General features: G+C 38.5%; 1 protein-coding gene across 1 annotated transcript in view; it reads left to right on the top strand.

Moving 5' to 3' along the window:
• The first annotated feature begins 2,928 nt into the window (after nucleotides 1-2,928).
• Nucleotides 2,929-18,900, top strand: part of LOC133640669 (serine/threonine-protein kinase MRCK alpha-like) — a 227,817-nt gene continuing 211,845 nt past the window's right edge. Inside the window, 1 exon segment of the mRNA XM_062034224.1 lies at nucleotides 2,929-3,991. Within this exon segment, the coding sequence (XP_061890208.1) occupies nucleotides 3,814-3,991 (178 nt within the window). The 5' untranslated portion in view covers nucleotides 2,929-3,813.

Here is an 18,900-nt window from a genome sequence, read left to right as displayed (position 1 = left end):
TTGACTCGTTCGCGAAGGTCACATCTGTACTGCGACTTTTGATCATTTTTTTTCTTTTTTCTAAAAGAACCATTCAAAAGACTTGACTCGTTCGCGAAGGTCACATCTGTACTGCGACTTTTGATCATTTTTTTCTTTTTTCTAAAAGAACCATTCAAAAGACTTGACTCGTTCGCGAAGGTCACATCTGTACGGCGACTTTTGAACATTATTTTTTTTTTCTAAAGAACATTTCAAATTACTTGACTCATTCGCGAAGGTCACATCTGTACTGCGACTTTTGATCATTTTTTTATTTTTTCTAAAAGAACCATTCAAAGGACTTGACTCGTTCACGAAGGTTACATCTGTAATGCGACTTTTTAACGTTTAATTTTTTTTTCTAAATGAACCTTTTAAATGATTTGACTCGTTCGTGAAGGTCACATCTGTACTGCGACTTTTGAACGTTTTTTTTCTCTTTTTATTTCTAAAAGAACCGTTCAAATGACTTGACTCGTTCTCGAAGGTCACATGTGTACTGCGCTGTGTGCAGGCAGCAAGAGGCGAGGTAAGGAATATATACAGTAAAAAAAACAAAAAAACATACAATTATTGCCAATATTTCAGAATAATTCTTAGCAATGCACTGACATTTGTGTAAATTGCAATTATTCTGATCTTTTTGCATTAAAAAACAGTTAAAAAATAACTATAATAACAAACCACACTTTTGAATAGCTATAAATAAATAAATGATAAAAAAATCTAAACAATCCCATCTCTACAGCACAGTAGAGATGTGACGTCCGCGAAAGAGAACCGTTCAAAAAACTTGACTCTTTCGCGAAGGTAACATCTCTACCGCGACTTTTGAACGTATGTTGTTTCTAAAAGACCCGTTCAAAAAGCTCGACTCGTTCGCGAAGGCCACGCGTGTACTGCGCTGTGTGCAGGCAGCAAGAGGCGAGGTGAGGGGACGCAGAGAGGAGCCCCAGCGGGGACTTTTGCTGCGTCTGGAACTGGCAGGACCAGACTTTTTTTATATGTATTATTAAAATGCTACAACGGTCTTTAGGTTAGGGAACAATTCTAAATTGTGATATCACTGTCAAATCATGGGGTTATAGGACCATCTTGAAGAACATATACAGTAAAAAACTAAAAGACTTGACTCGTTCGCGAAGGTCACATCTGTACTGCGACTTTTGAAAGTTTTTCCCCCCCTAAAAGAACCGTTCAAAAGACTTGACTCGTTCGCGAAGGTCACATCTGTATTGCGACTTTTGAAAGTTTTTTTTTTTTCTCTCTCTAAAAGAACAGTTCAAATGACCTGAGTCATTCGTGAAGGTCACATCTGTACTGCGACTTTTGAATGTTTTTTTTTCTAAAAGAACGGTTCAAAAGACTTGACTCGTTCGCGAAGGTCACATCTGTACTGCGACTTTTGATCATTTTTTTCTTTTTTCTAAAAGAACCATTCAAAAGACTTGACTCGTTCGCAAAGGTCACATCTGTACTGCGACTTTTGATCATTTTTTCCTTTTTTCTAAAAGAACCATTCAAAAGACTTGACTCGTTCGCGAAGGTCACATCTGTACGGCGACTTTTGAACATTCTTTTTTTTTCTAAAGAACATTTCAAATTACTTGACTCGTTCGCGAAGGTCACATCTGTACTGCGACTTTTGATCATTTTTTTCTAAAAGAACCATTCAAAAGACTTGACTCGTTCGCGAAGGTCACATCTGTACTGCGACTTTTGATCATTTTTTTCTTTTTTCTAAAAGAACCATTCAAAAGACTTGACTCGTTCGCGAAGGTCACATCTGTACGGCGACTTTTGAACATTCTTTTTTTTTCTAAAGAACATTTCAAATTACTTGTCTCGTTCGCGAAGGTCACATCTGTACTGCAACTTTTGATCATTTTTTTCTTTTTTCTAAAAGAACCATTCAAAAGACTTGACTCGTTCGCGAAGGTCACATCTGTACTGCGACTTTTGATCATTTTTTCCTTTTTTCTAAAAGAACCATTCAAAAGACTTGACTCGTTCGCGAAGGTCACATCTGTACGGCGACTTTTGAACATTCTTTTTTTTTCTAAAGAACATTTCAAATTACTTGACTCGTTCGCGAAGGTCACATCTGTACTGCGACTTTTGATCATTTTTTTCTTTTTTCTAAAAGAACCATTCAAAAGACTTGACTCGTTCGCGAAGGTCACATCTGTACTGCGACTTTTGATCATTTTTTTCTTTTTTCTAAAAGAACCATTCAAAAGACTTGACTCGTTCGCGAAGGTCACATCTGTACGGCGACTTTTGAACATTCTTTTTTTTTCTAAAGAACATTTCAAATTACTTGACTCGTTCGCGAAGGTCACATCTGTACTGCGACTTTTGATCATTTTTTTATTTTTTCTAAAAGAACCATTCAAAAGACTTGACTCGTTCGTGAAGGTCACATCTGTACTGCGACTTTTGAACGTTTTTTTTCTCTTTTTATTTCTAAAAGAACCGTTCAAATGACTTGACTCGTTCTCGAAGGTCACATGTGTACTGCGCTGTGTGCAGGCAGCAAGAGGCGAGGTAAGGAATATATACAGTAAAAAAAAAAAACAAACATACAATTATTGCCAATATTTCAGAATAATTCTTAGCAATGCACTGACATTTGTGTAAATTGCAATTATTCTGATCTTTTTGCATTAAAAAACAGTTAAAAAATAACTATAATAACAAACCACACTTTTGAATAGCTATAAATAAATAAATGATAAAAAAAAATCTAAACAATCCCATCTCTACAGCACAGTAGAGATGTGACGTCCGCGAAAGAGAACCGTCCAAAAAACTCGACTCTTTCGCGAAGGTAACATCTCTACCGCGACTTTTGAACGTATGTTGTTTCTAAAAGACCCGTTCAAAAAGCTCGACTCGTTCGCGAAGGTCACGCGTGTACTGCGCTGTGTGCAGGCAGCAAGAGGCGAGGTGAGGGGACGCAGAGAGGAGCACCAGCGGGGACTTTTGCTGCGTCGGGAACCGGCACGACCAGACTTTCCTCCCGCTCCAAAACCACCTCGGCTCCCTTTTAAAAAAGAAAAGAAAAAAGGGCGAGCAAACAACAGAAGAGGAGCCCACATTTTTGAACGACTTCGCTTTGAAGTCTTCCGCCCAACCGTCGTGTGGAAGTGGGAATAAACTAAGGACGTGGGACGGAGGATGGCATTTAAAGAAGGCATTGTCAAGTAGTGAGTCGCTATATATATACATATATATATATATATATGCATTACGAATGCCACTCGAAAGGTTTCGACTGCGGCCACGTTTGGTGAGGACATGACAAGGGAGCTCTTTGAAGAAATGTGCAATGATGACATTTAAGCAGAGCGAAGTAACGTTAGCCTGCTAGCCCGCTAGCCGAGGAGCTAAGTGCTAACTAAGCCTGTGGAGGGGCGCTGGGGGCTTTTGTAGCATTGCGGAGTCACCTCTTTTTTTTTTTCCTTTCTGGCCGTCCAGCAGGAATGGAGAAGCCCGAATGTCCGCCACATCTACTCCGTGGGGACTGTTGAGACCGCGACGAGACGACATTGTTGCCAAATCTCGTCCGAGGCAACCCGGCTATGTTCCGGGACTACTTTCCTGGTGTGACGTTAACACGGGCCGGCCATGTAGTCTCACTATGTGCATCTCCGATCCAGCACGGCGATAAAGCCTCGTCCTCTTAGCTGAAAGTTGGCGATTCCGGTTATTTACAGGCCCGTTTTTTGAGCGTTATTTGTATTCTAGTTCTTCTCCTCATCATTGACCCCCTGACTGGAGCGTACAAGCATGTCTGGAGAGGTGCGTTTGAAGAAGCTGGAGAAACTGATCCTGGACGGACCCATCGAGTCCAATGGCCAGTGTCTCAGCGTGGAAACATTGCTGGACATCCTGGTGTGTCTGTTCGACGAGTGCAACAACTCTCCACTCAGAAGAGAGAAGAATATCTCGGAGTTCCTGGATTGGGGTAAGCAACTTTTTGTTCTGTCCCTGTTTTTGTTTTTGGTTAAGACGGTCGTCTTAATAATGTTGCCGCACCGGGCCCTCCCTTCGACATCACATTCCTTTTTATAGTAGTCTCGGGCAACCTTTTTTGAGCCAAGGCACATTTTTTGCGTTGAAAAAAATGCGGAGGCACACCACCAGCAGAAATCATTAAAAAACGGAACTCGGTAGACAGTAAAAAGTCGTCGTCGCAATTGTTGGATATGAATTCGAACCATAACCAAGCATGCATCACTGTAGCTCTTGTCTCAAAGTAGGTGTACTGTCACGACCTGTCACATCACGCCGTGACTTATTTGGATTTATTTTGCTGTTTTCCTGTGTGTAGTGTTTTAGTTCTTGTCTTGCGCTCCTATTTTGGTAGCTTTTTCTTGGTCATTTCCTGTAGCAGTTTCATGTATTCCTTTGAGCGATATTTCCTGCATCTACTTTGTTTTTATCCTTCTTCGTGGGGACACTGTCGATTGTCATGTCATGTTCGGATGTACATTGTGGACGCCGTCTTTGCTCCACAGTAAGTCTTTGCTGTCGTCCAGCGTTCTGCTTTTGTTTACTTTGTAGCCAGTTCAGTTTTAGTTTCGTTCTGCATAGCCTTCCCTAAGCTTCAATGCCTTTTCTTGGGGGCACTCACCTTTTGTTTATTTTTGGTTTACCTTCACGCTGCCTCACGCTGTTTCCGACATCTGACATCGACATCAGAAAAACACCAAAAAACTCAAAATAAGTCACGGTGTGATGTGACAGTACTTTGAGACAAGAGCTATAGTGATGGTTATGGTTTAAAGTCATATCCTACAATTGCCAGAAATACTTTTTACTGTCAACATCGACTACTGAGTTTAATTAGGGTCCGCACGGACCATTGTCAAAGGAATCCCAAAGGGAGTCCTTTTGCAATGGGACGAAAGGAACCTATTGTTATTGTAAGGTTTTATTATTATTATTATTATTATTATTATTATTATTATACTGGCCGCCTCTTCGAGCTGCAATTTGACCCACTTAACATGCTTCAAAACTCAACATATTTGACACACACATCAGGACCTGCAAAAATTGCCATCTAATAAAAAAACCAAACCCCAAAACTCAAAATTGCGTTCTAGCGCCCCCTAGGAAAAAACAAAAACAAACTGCCTGTAACTCCCACTAGGAAGGTCGTAGAGACATGAAACAAAAACCTCTATGTAGGTCTCACTTAGACCTACATTTCATAATTTCACATCCTAGGGTAAAAACCAACAGGAAGTTTGCAATTTCCCCTTCAAGACAAAAAATGACTAAAAACAGTCACTTTTGCCTATTTGACCTGTAATTTTACCCCCTTAAAATACTTCAAAACTCACCAAACTTTTCACACACATCAGGACTGGTGGAAATTGCGATCTAATAAAAAACCGAACCCCAAAACTCAAAATTGCGCTCTAGCGCCCCCTAGGAATAAAACACAGACAAAACTGCTCCTCGGACGAAAACACAGACAAAACTGCTTGTAACTTCCGGTAGGAACGTCTTAGAGACATGAAACAAAAACTTCTATGTAGGTCTAACTTAGAACTACATTTCATAGATTGACATCCTTCAGCAACTAGCACCTGCCAAATATGCGGACCCGACCAACGCTGCTTGCAGCTTGAATTTTTTATTGTTTTCTGCTGGTGGTGTGCCGCCGCATTTTTTCAATGAAAAAAATGCGGCTCAGCTCCAAAAAGGTTGAAAAACACTGGTCTAATAATGTTGGCACACTGGGCCCTCCCTTCGACATCACATTCCTTTTATAGTAGTCTTGGGCCCAGTTGGCCTACCCGACACTTAAACCCTCTCTCAATGCTGCAAGTTATTGTCCTGCAACTGACTGTGACTCAAGAACCCAATACATCATTTCTAGAAGTACACTGTCTAGTCTCACACTCCATTTGCGCTGGGAAGTCGGAATTTCCGTGTTCCAAGTCGGAATTTCAACTGGAAGGCCCTTCGAGGTCGGAGATTCGATTTTGGAAAGGCCGAGTTGGCTTCAAAGATGGCTTCTCTGAATGTAAACAATGACATATGCTTCTATAATATCCGTTATTAGCCCTTCTGATGAGTTTTTATCGTAGTAAATCAGCCATATATGATGCATTGTTGTACGTTTGTATATGGTAACATTTTCGGGCTGGGCGATATGGCTGAACACTGTGTCACGATAAAAGTTTTTTATATTGGTAGATCGATATCAATAATTATATTTTTTTATGACCTGTGGAAAATATGGACCAGGAGAAAAATATAATAAATATTAACATTTTAATGTCAATTTGATTGTAATTCCCTCAGCTACCAAGGCAGAAAGGAAATTAAACATTAATACAAACATGGAAAACAATCTGTAAATGTAAACACAATTCTAAAATTACATTGAACACTTAACAATAACCTCTTCAATGTGCAAAAATGCCCAATAAAGTGTAACAAAATAGTGCAAAGCGTGAAAATGTAAACATAGGGAAACCAGATAACTATTTTGTGAAATAACGGTTGTGTAACATTATTATGCTCTGTTGTTTTTACTTAACTATGGAAAGGAATTTGCGGTATGCAGTAATTATTTAAATATTATTATTATATCGGTCGATTATCAATTATTATTGACATTTTTTAATGACCTATGGAAATTAAGGAGCAGGACTAGAAATATTTTGTATTTGAAATGTAACATCCTCTGATTATATTTCCTCAGCTGTTAAGGCAGAAAGGAAATTAAACATCTATACAAGCATGGTAAACAATCTGTAAATGTACACAAAATTCTAAAACAGGGGTCCCTAAACTTTTTGACTCGGGGGCCGCATTGGGTTAAAACAATTTGGCCGGGGGCCGGGCTGTGTATATATATATATATATATATATATATATATATATATATAGATATATACATTAGATATATATAGCGCACTTTCCGCGCACGCGATGATGTCACGTTATCGATGAGAAAATGCATTTTTAGACAATATGATTTGCCTGAGCAGCTAGGAGACACTGTGAGTAGCAAGCGGTACAAAGTGGATAAGAAAAGACAGAAAAAAATAATTTATTTTTATTTATTTATTTTTAATATTTGGGACTTTCCGCGGGCCTGATTTTGGATGCTGGCGGGCCGGATCCGGTTTGGGGACCCCTGTTCTAAAATCACAATAAACACCACACAAATAAGTAGAATGTGTAAGAAATGGCCAGTAAAGTGTAACAAAATAGTGCAAAGTGTGAGAATGTAAACATAGAGGAACCTGAAAACTAGTATTTGCAGGTTTAGTGCCAGGAAGTTACGTTTAACATTTAAATTGGTCTGTTGTTCTTATTTATGTATTGAAATTAATATGTTATGCAGTAATTATTATTTAAATATTATTGGACCAAAATATTATTTTAAAGCAGCACATTTGCTATTTTTTGTGATTTGTTTTAGTTATACAGTCCTGCACTGTAGTTCCTACCTGTTGTTTCCATACATCCAAAAAGGGAACCGGATGTGTGATGAGTGCGGCGAAGGTTTGAAAAAAAATAAAAAAAAACTGCCATACTTTGGAGGTGACTTTTCCTCTTTTATCCAGCATTTCTTTTTACACTGCAGCAATCATTTTGAATTCCTTCCGCGCCGTACGGAGAAATCAACAGCGAGATTGCGCAACCAAAAGCGATGGTTGATACTCTTACGCGATTGGCTGTTTAGCATGTCCCGCCCATTTCACGACCACTCCCTGTTTGGTGAGCTTTTCTTCATGCAACCAACTAAGTTTTATTTCCATTTTTTTTCCGACCAAAAAATATATATACTTATCGAACACATTTTATGTTGGTATTGATTACATGATACTGTTTTATCGGCGAATGGAACACAGCACTCATACCGTCATCGCTCGTTTATTATGGCCAACTGGTCCCAGGGTTGACCGTGGTAAGCAAGTTTTTGCGAAGTAGGATTATTATTTATAAATGGAATATTTTTATAGTTGGAGCATACAATTTTTTGTACCGCCTTCTTAATATGGTTTTCAGCGTAATTGGAGCCCTCCAAATAGGGCTGAGCGATATGGCCGACCACTGTATCACAATATAAGGGTTTTATATCGGTATCGAATGTTATTGATATTTTTTATGACTTATTGGAAATAAGGAGCAGGAGAAAAATACATGAAATGTAAACATTTTTATTTGAAATGTAACCTTCCTCTGATTATAATCCCTCAGCTATCAAGGCAGAAAGGAAATGTCAACACAAGCATGGAAAACACTCAATGTCAACAAAAAAATCTGATCATATTGAACACTTGGCAATAAGCTCTGAGGGAAGTGAAGGTGCAAAAATAAGGAAAGTGTAAGAAAATAGTGCAAAGTGTGAAAACGTAAACCTAGAGTAACATGAGAAGAACTATTTTTTGCAGGTTTAATGCCAGGAAATTACAGCTGTGCTCTAAAGGGTGAGCGCGGAGAGGGTGCTGTGGGCTTTTGTCTGACTTCGGTCCGTTTTTTAAAAAAATCCCCCAAAAGTGCCTTAGTGTCAAGGTGACTTTTCCTGTTTTTATCCACAATTTCTTTGCTCTCTGCGGCGCTCATTTTTACTTTCTCTTCTTACTCCATGCAAAGACAACAAGATGGCACAACCAAACTTGATCGTTGATACCGTCGCCTGATTAGCTGTTAGCATGTTAGCGTTGCTCGGTTACCAGAGAGCGAGTGCCTTTGTTCATGCAACCACTTCCAATTTCTTACGACAAAGAAAAACAAATATTGAGTAGTTTATTAAACAAATGTTTTCATTTATTGAATATGTGTCTGTCACAATATATATTGATTATTATCGCCCATGAAATACCAGCTGTATAGTCACCTTTACATTCCTTTGACCCAATATAGTAGTAGCCTTGAGTGTGTTTTACTGTAGATCACAGTACTCACTGGTGGCTCGGAGGATCATCCAAGCATCAACCGGCCACTACAACATGACCACGACATGGAAATACTTCATCCCATCCTGGGTATTATGTTAGAACTGGGCTTCCTTGTGCTAAAACCAAGGGCACATAGATGGTTCTGCCAAAACTTGATCAACTTGACAGTCGTAGCCACGACCATTTGCTGTGTTGTTAGCATTCCGTGTTAGCATTCCGTGTCTCCACATCGTCACAGCTGTGTTATTGATGTTTAAGATGGAGTTCATGTCTACTTTGCATTGCCCAAACAGCTGCTGATCGCAGTCTTGTTAGCAGTAATGGTGCTCGGAGTCACATGGTCTGATCCGTCTCCCCCTTTGATATTGATCGTGTCAAGGGCTCTCCAATGTGGAGATATGTTATTGATGAGGCAGGAGTTAAAAACAAAGGAGTGATTGTCCCGGTGAAGATAGCGCTAATATTAGCTGCTGCTGTTAGCATTGTGCACTCTTAACCCAAAAACTAAAAGTCGCGCTTGGTGAATATCTTCATAGATCGGCACAACATAATACCAGTAAAATAAGACAAAGTAATACATATAGGACACAAGTAGGGCTTTATTTCGGACAAAAGTATGGAGTGTTCTTTAAAAAACCTGTGATTTAGTGAAGCTACGATATTTGAAGCGCGATGTCACAAATATATTTAATTTTGATTACGGAACACATTCACTGTGGCATCGTTTCACCAAGCTTCTTCACTGTCAGAATTGTGCTGGGTGATACGGCTGAAAACTGTAACACGATATGGTCAGATTTAGTCTTCGACCAAGATTGTTCAGATCTAGTCTTCGACCAAGATTGGTTGCATCTAGTCTTAGACCTAGATTGGTCCGATATAGTCTTAGACTAAGATTGGACTGATATAGTCTTAGACTGAGACTGGACTGATCTAGTCTTACACTGAGACTGGACTGATCTAGTCTTGGACTGAGACTGGACTGAGCTAGTCTTAGATTTAGATTGGACTGAGCTAGTCTTGGACTAAGATTGGACTGATCTAGTCTTAGACTAAGATTGGACTAATCTTGTTTTAGACTAAAATTGGACTGATCTAGTCTTAGACTAAGACTGGACTGATCTTGTCTTAGACTAAGACTGGACTGATCTAGTCTTAGACTAAGACTGGACTGATCCAATTTTGAGGGACGGCGTGGCGAAGTTGGTAGAGTGGCTGTGCCAGCAATCGGAGTGTTGCTGGTTACTGGGGTTCAATTCCCACCTTCTACCTTCCTAGTCACGTCCGTTGTGTCCTTGGGCAAGACACTTCACCCTTTGCCTCTGATGGCTGCTGGTTAGCGCCTTGCATGGCAGCTCCCACCATCAGTGTGTGAATGTGTGTGTGAATGGGTAAATGTGGAAATACTGTCAAAGCGCTTTGAGTACCTTGAAGGTAGAAAAGCGCTATACAAGTATAACCCATTTATCATTTATCATTTATCTAGTCTTAGACTATGACTGGACTCATGTAGTCTTCAACTGAGATTGGACTGATATTGTCTTAGAAGACTAAGATTGGACTGATATCGTTTTAGAAGACTTAGATTGGACTGGTCTAGTCTTGGATTTCGATTGGACAGACCTTGTCTTAGATTTATATTGGACTGATCTAGTCTTATATTTAGATTGGACTGCTCTCGTCTTAGACTAAGACTGGACTGATTTATTATTAGATTTAGATTGGACTGATCTAGTCTTAGATTGGACTAATCTAGTTTTAGACAAAGATTGGACTGATCTCGTCTTAGATTTAGATTGGACTGATCTCGTTTTGGAAGACTAAAATTGGACTAATCTCGTTTTAGATTTAGATTAGATTGATCTCGTTTTAGACTAAAACTGGTCTAATCTAGTCTTAGATTTTAGATTGGACTGATCTAGTCTCTACTTGATCTGTCCAATTAAAGTCTGAGTATGAACTGGTGAGCCACAATCAAAAATCTCCTGGTGCATGCCAAGAGTTTAACTCTCTTGAAACTTTTCCACAACCACAGACTGTGTCTTTTGACTTGGGTTGGTTGTAAATTAGGATAGGATAGACTTTTATTCATCCCACAATGGGGAAAGGACATTGTTGCAGTACAGGGTTTTTTTTTACATACGGAGTAAAGTGTAATGGAAAACAAACAACAAACTATTAAATACTCATATTGCTCACTAATACGTACAATCTACATTTTACAATGATGAGCACGATATTTTAAATAGTAAAGTTGTCATTTTAAGAAGAAAAATAATTACATCCACAGAGGTTATTTTTCAGATCATTTTGTCGTTTTGATTATTCACATTGTAGAAGGTGGCGGCTGCCATTATTTATTAGAGGAGCAATTGCAGTCATGAAATGATGTCTTATCACACTCTAGGGCTGCAGCTATCCGTTATTTTTGTAGTCGAGTCATCTATTGATTGGCTTGTTCCATGACTCGAGTAATTGAATAACACACACTCGGGCTGCATGATTAATCCAAATTGAATCGACATCGACACTTCCTACAGTGATGAGAAATTAAAGTCTGTATTGTTTTTATAATGGTTACTTGCATTATTATGATATATTATGATAGCAGTTTTCATGTATTATTTCTTCAGTTTAGGAGCATGATGTAGACACAAGATCTAAAGACATATTTTGAAAGTCAATATTGTTGTAATGTGTGGCACCATGAGACAAGAATATGTTGATTGACCGAGTCTAAAAGTAACATGTCTTTTTTCACCCCTGTTTTGTATGTTTTTATGGCTAACATTTAAAAATAGCCAATCAAACTGCAATCGCAATTTTGGAGAGAAAAATCACAATTATATAAATTTATCAAAATCGTGCAGCCCTAAAACACACTTCCAGCCATAACCTTCATTACCTTCTGTTTGCCGCCTTTTACCTTTTTTACTTTCCTTTACCTTCAATTTACCTTGTTTACCTTCTACATATCTTATTGTGCCCTCTGTTTACTATTTACCTTATGTTGCCTTTTATTCACCGTCTTTCACCTTTTATTTACCTTCATTTTAACTTTTTTGGCTTCTGCCCCAATCTACTTTTTTTTTTTTTTTACCTCCTTTTGCCTTTTGTTTACATTCTTTTAACTTTTACTTACCTTATTAGACCTTCCATGTTTCTTCTTTTACCTTCTGTTTAACTTTTTTGACATTCTTTTACTTTCATTTACCTTCTCTTTACCTTCAATAAATCTTATTTTACCTTCCTTTACCCTATTTTTAACTTTTTATTTACCTTCTGTTTACCTTATTTTACTTGTTATTGACGTTTTACATTTCTATTCACCTTTTTTACTTCCTTGACAGCAATTGCAGTAATTGATAGTGTGAATGTTGTCTGTCTATCTGTGTTGGCCCTGTGATGAGGTGGCGACTTGTCCAGGGTGTACCCCGCCTTCTGCCCGAATGCAGCTGAGATAGGCTCCAGGAACCCCCGCAACCCCGAAAGGGACAAGCAGTAGAAAATGGATGGATGGAATAGATATCTGTATTACACTCCTTGGCTACAGCTATCAGTTTTTTTAGTAATCCATCTATTGGTTTGTTTGATTAATCAAGTAATCGGATAAAATCACACTTTCTAGCCATAACCTTCTGTTTACCTTCTTTTACCTTTTATTTAACTTGCTTTACCTTATTTTACCTTCTACTTATCTTTCCATATAACTTGTTTTCCGTTCTATTATGTTCTATTTAGACTTAGACTTAGACTTCCTTTTTATTGTCATTCACTTTACAGCACAGATAAGAACGAAATTTCGTTACATAAGCTCATGGTAGTGCAGGATAAAAAAAGCAATAAGGTGCATATATAGATAAATATATATAAATAATATATGAATATATATATAACATAAATAAATATATATAAACATACACTACCCTTCAAAAGTTTGGGGTCACATTGAAATGTCCTTATTTTTGAAGGAAAATCACTGTACTTTTCAATGAAGATAACTTTAAACTAGTCTTAACTTTAAAGAAATACACTCTATACATTGCTAATGTGGTAAATGACTATTCTAGCTGCAAATGTCTGGTTTTTGGTGCAATATCTACATAGGTGTATAGAGGCCCAATTCCAGCAACTATCACTCCAGTGTTCTAATGGTACAATGTGTTTGCTCATTGGCTCAGAAGGCTAATTGATGATTAGAAAACCCTTGTGCAATCATGTTCACACATCTGAAAACAGTTTAGCTCGTTACAGAAGCTACAAAACTGACCTTCCTTTGAGCAGATTGAGTTTCTGGAGCATCACATTTGTGGGGTCAATTAAACGCTCAAAATGGCCAGAAAAAGAGAACTTTCATCTGAAACTCGACAGTCTATTCTTGTTCTTAGAAATGAAGGCTCAAACACAAAATTGTTTGGGTGACCCCAAACTTTTGAACGGTAGTGTATATAAATAAATAAATAGATTACTGTACAGATAAATATATTGCACTTTTTCACATGCGTCCACGTTTATGGATGTAGCTTGTTTTACCTTCTATTTATCTTTCCCTGTAACTTGTTTTCCATTCTATTACCTTCTATTTAGCTTGTTTTACCTTCTTTTACCTTCTATTTAACTTGTTTTACCTTTTTAGTTGACCTTCTTTTGCCACATATTACCTTATAATTAGCCTGTTTTAACTTTTTGTTTTGACCTTATTTTACTTTCTATTCATTTCCTTCTATTTAACTTGTTTAAAAAATGTTTTTTTAATTGACCTTCTTTTACCTCCTGTTTAATTTGTTTTACTTATTTTACGTTTGATTTAATCTTTTTTAAAACCTTATTTTACATTTTACCTTCTCTTACCTTACTTTTTATTGAACTTTGATTTACCTTCTGTTTTACATACAGTATACCACCTTCTTTTATGCGGTCCGTATTTAATCAATTGTTATTAGTTAGACTTCTTAAACGATTAATCAAATCAACAAAATAAACCAAATCTAAATAATGGATTGATCTTTGCAGCCCTACCACATTCAGCAATGTACTGGTACACTCACTAACTCGCATGTTTTTTCTTTATTTTCATTATGACAGTAATTACTAATAACGTGCAAGGAGCGGCCACATTAGTCTTTCTACGACTGGCCTATGTTGTGCATGCACTCGTGTCGTGTACAGAACTCGAGCGCAGATTTAGTGCGCAAACAAGGCAGGTGTGAGGTAAGCCCGTGCATTCGTCGTGCGAGTACATATTGGAACTTTACGAGAAAAAGTTTATGTCCTGTTTATCACAAGGTCCCTCTGTGGTGCATGTCACTGGCATAAGCAACTCCAAAGTCTCCTGCGATATTGAAGTCTTGTTTTGTTTCCATGGTTGCGTACCGATCACGGTTGCATAGCCTCTCCTTTTGTAGCTTCTGGTGAATATATAACCAGGCAAGATGTGTTGGGTGTTTTGTGTCTTTCACTCCTCTTGTATAAGGTTAGGGGGAAAACAACACATGAAGCAGGGGGACCACACACACACACAAAGTATGTGTGTGCGCGTAACATCGGGGGTTTGGTTTGTGCATGAAGCAGGAATGTGAGCAACTCACCTTTTTTTGATCTGCTGCAGAGGCTCAGCTCGCTGCCGTAGCATGCCTGGCCTGCTCTGCATGTCTGTGGAAGCAGGCAGGAACACCTCACAAGAGGGTGTGGATTGCCAGATGAATGAGACGCCATTAGACAGGCAGTAGATGGGATGGCCCCAGGCTGACAGGACACAACAGGATGGCAGTTAAATGGTCAGTTTTGGCTTTTGGGTGTGTGTACCCCTCCAGAAGCCATCTGGACAACCTATTCCGTGCTAAAAATGCATCTCTGGGAGCTTGCGGTGATTGTTGCCTCAGTGCGAGAATAAAAAGGCCACTTCCTGGTTCTCCCAACTGTTTTTTTTCTTTCTTCAATTCATTACACACCTATTGTTTCTGTCAAAGGTTTGCATCTTGTCTCAATTGTTTGCCCCGAGTTGATCTACTGCAGTAAAACCTGCTCATGCAGCTGGTGTACCCCCCCCCCCCCCCCCTCACCCCCGGTGCTTAATGAGCGCTGCCAAGCCGCGACTTTACGCTGACGTTTGCCTGTGTTGATGCTCGGAACTGTGTTTGACCACACACACAACATACCACATGCCAGGGGTGACAAAGACTACGTTTACACTGCAGGCTAACGCCCCGTTATAAGGTTATCCAGGGTAAATCCCACCTAACCTTATCCGTGTCCACACACAACAATGCCACCGTTTAAGACCCCCTCACCCCTACGTCCGCCGGCGCAACGCGACCTAATACGGATGCGCGGAAAATGCGCACGTCATACCATACCATACCATACCATACCATACCAACTTTATTTATAAAGCCCTTTTAAAAACAACCACAGTTGAAGAACAAAGGGCTGGACACCACAAAGAAATACAGGCAAAGCGCAGACTTAAAAAATATTTAAAACAGAAGTAAAATACACATTGAAAAAGCAAATACAAATTATCCTAAGAACAATTTGTTAGATAAAAAGCAGTTAAATACAGTTAAAAAAAAGTTAAAAACAGTTTTTATAGTCTCATGCTGGGTTAAAAGCCAGTGAATAAAAATGGGTTTTAAGAAGGGTCTTAAAAGTAGCCAAAGAAGGGGCCTGTCTCACATGGCGAGGGAGATGGTTCCAGAGTTTGGGACCCGCAACAGTGAAGGCCCTGTCCCCTCCCAGGATCAGCTGATCAGCTGACCTGAGGGACCGGGCGGGGGCATAGAGGTGGAGCAGCTCAGAGAGGTAAGGTGGGGCAAGACCACGTAAGGATTTAAAAACGAGTAAAATCATTTTAAAATGGACTCTAAAAGACACAGGCAGCCAGTGGAGGGAGGCTAAAACAGGAGTAATGTGCTCTCTTTTTCTTGTGTTAGTTCAAAGTCGGGCAGCTGTGTCATAGTCACATCCAGTGTTGCCTTGTGTGCAAGTTCTTAAATTTTACTTATCTGAGCAATATCCAGTGTTGTGGTATTTTAATTAACTGGAATCCAGTGTGCTGTGGGGCCTTATTGTAGTGAATCACACCTGAGCCATCATAAATTAATCAAATCTTTATTAGACACGTAAACAATGTGATAAAGAACATTTTACATCAATCAAACTAGGGATGTAGATATCTGGTCAGGACACTCCTCACTCTTTTGCCTTCACCTTCATTGTCCATTCCTTTTTGGTGACTTTATATACTCTGGACCTAGACGTTGAGTCCACGACATACATGGCGGACAATAACTGATACAGTCCGCTTTGCCAGTCCAAATGCATTCGCCGTTTTCCGTAGTCTTCCCTCGACGGCCAGGTAATACAAAGCACACGCTACCTTTTTTATCACATCCACGGGAGCTTGATTTTCGTTGACTTTCCTTCGACAAATGGACAAAGTTTTTCGGAAGAAAGAACCTCATGTTTCAAGTTCAATGTTGGCGTTAACACACTTTTTGTGTCTTTTAACGCATTGAAATCAGAAAGGATGCGCATTTCCGTAAATCCGCCGTCCCTGGGAAGCAGATTTTTCCTTTTTTTTTTTTTTTTACCAACCCTGCCTCCTCTGGGTCAAAACTCCGGTTTACTTGTTATTTTTTTTTATCGATTATTGTTTTCTGCCAGTGTTTTGTTTAGTTTATATTTGCCATTGTCGTGCCAAAATGTGATTGCCTGCCAAAAATGTATTTCCTTCGCGGGAGCGTGCACCGCTCGCTAAACCTGCATTGCTTGGCTTCGTCTGTCCACAGCGGGTTAAAGTTAGAGTACCACTGATATAGGGCTGCAACAACTAATTGATTCAAATCGATTATAAAAATAGTTGTAAATTAGTCATCAATTCGTTGGATCTACGCTATGCGCATGCACAGAGGCTACTTTAAAAAATATATATTTTATTTTTATTTTTATAAACCTTTATTTATAAACTGCAACATTTACAAACAGCTGAGAAACAATAATCAAAATAAGTATGGTGCCAGTATGCTGTTTTTTTTCAATAAAATACTGGAAAGGATAGAAATGTCGCTTGTCTCTTTTATCCGATTATTAATCGAAGTAATAATCGACAGATTAATCGATTATCAAATTAGTTGTTAGTTGCAGCCCTACACCGATAGTCACACACACACTAGGTGTGGTGAAATTAACCTCTGCATTTGACCCATCACCTTGTTCCACCCCCTGGGAGGTGAGGGGAGCAGTGAGCAGCAGCGGGAATCATTTACTAGCTGTAAGACAAACACTTTATAGGTGGTTATTGTTATGCTATGTGTTTGACATTATTTGAGTCTTTATCGTGTCCGGAAAATGACAGGTTGCGTTTTTTGTGGTATTAATGAGATTTTAAAGGACTGTTGTTAGTCCGATGTTGATGTGATAAAACCTCTTTCTAGTTTAGAAGATATATACAATTGTAACTGTTATTTCTTTGTGCATATAATACATATTTATAAAGTGTTTGGATGTATTAATTTATGTAAATTTTTTATAAAATGTAATATTGCCTGACAAAAAGTGATTCAACGTAATATTTTGATATTTACACATCGCATATTTACGCACGCATATTTTACTAGAATACCCTTATGGGCATTACATATATCAAAATCAAGTACCTGTTTACTTGTTGAAATACCCTTTCTAGAGCTAAAATAAACACTGACTTTTATTATTGATATTATTTACAGATAAACACTGACATGTATTATTTATATATTGTTACTTACAGATAAACACTGACATTTACTATTCATATATTGTTACTTACAGATAAACACTGATATTTATTATTTATATATTGTTACCTAGAGATAAACACTGACATTTGTTATTTATATATTATTTACAGATAAACACTTGACATTTATTATTTATATATTATTTACAGATAAACACTGACCTTTATTATTTATATATTGTTATTTACAGACAAACCCTGACATGTACTATTTATATATAGTTATTTACAGCTGAAATGGAACAAAAGTAATCACCTAACTCTCATGAATTCATTTACTGAGAGCACAAATTTCTGACTGTTGGTCGTTGCGGACAAAAAAATCCTTACTTTTTATGAACATTTCGGTACTCTTTATTTTATAAATAATATTGTTTTGTATATTATTGCTATTTATTTCATTTACTTACTTTTTAGTAAAATAAATGTGACCTAATATTGTCTGTTTATTTACATGGTATCAGTGTAGAAATATAGTAAACCACTCCTCCATCCGTCATCAGCCTGATTTGTATATAAACTACCTGAACTGTGAAATGCGGTGAAAACACAAACCACACACTTCTACAGGAACACATCGTTCCAGGAGCGAACATTTCCTGAACTTTTGGTGGAAAAAGTATCTATGAATGTTCTCATTTATCCAGGTCATTGTCATCTCATGGGCATTCAATCGGTCGCAACTGGACTGTTTGGTTGGTCTTGGAAGACGTTTAGCCGCTCATCTGAGTAGACTTCATCAGTTCATGCTCAAAGACTTAGATTGACTAAATCTAGCCCAGCGGCTGGTGCCAAAACCCCAAATATTTATACTTCAAAAACCACGAGGGTGTGCCTGGGCAAGGCTGGTTTCGCCCTATCGTAGTTGAGAAAAACAACTGTTGAGATGCAAACAAGCAATCTCACTGTCAAAGCCAACGACAGTCGTTGAAGTGTAATTTCCCCTCGTTAGCGTTGAGGTATTGTATTGCAGAACGATCGTTGTGCATCAACTACTACCGGTCCAAAATAGTCGGAACCCCCCGCGTTAGCGTTCCATTCAGTTGTAAACAAATGTTACAAATGGAATTCTGGTCACATTCTGTTTCTAACTCCTGTTACTTGTTGGAGGCTAAATTGCAGAGTCTTTGAGGAATGGTTGAAAGGACAGTGTTGTATGTGGGA

The sequence above is a fragment of the Entelurus aequoreus genome, linkage group LG23 (assembly GCF_033978785.1).
Source record: "Entelurus aequoreus isolate RoL-2023_Sb linkage group LG23, RoL_Eaeq_v1.1, whole genome shotgun sequence".
In the NCBI taxonomy this organism is placed as follows: domain Eukaryota; kingdom Metazoa; phylum Chordata; class Actinopteri; order Syngnathiformes; family Syngnathidae; genus Entelurus; species Entelurus aequoreus.
Note: the sequence above shows the minus strand (reverse complement) of the source record. Positions and strands in the feature narration are given on the sequence as shown.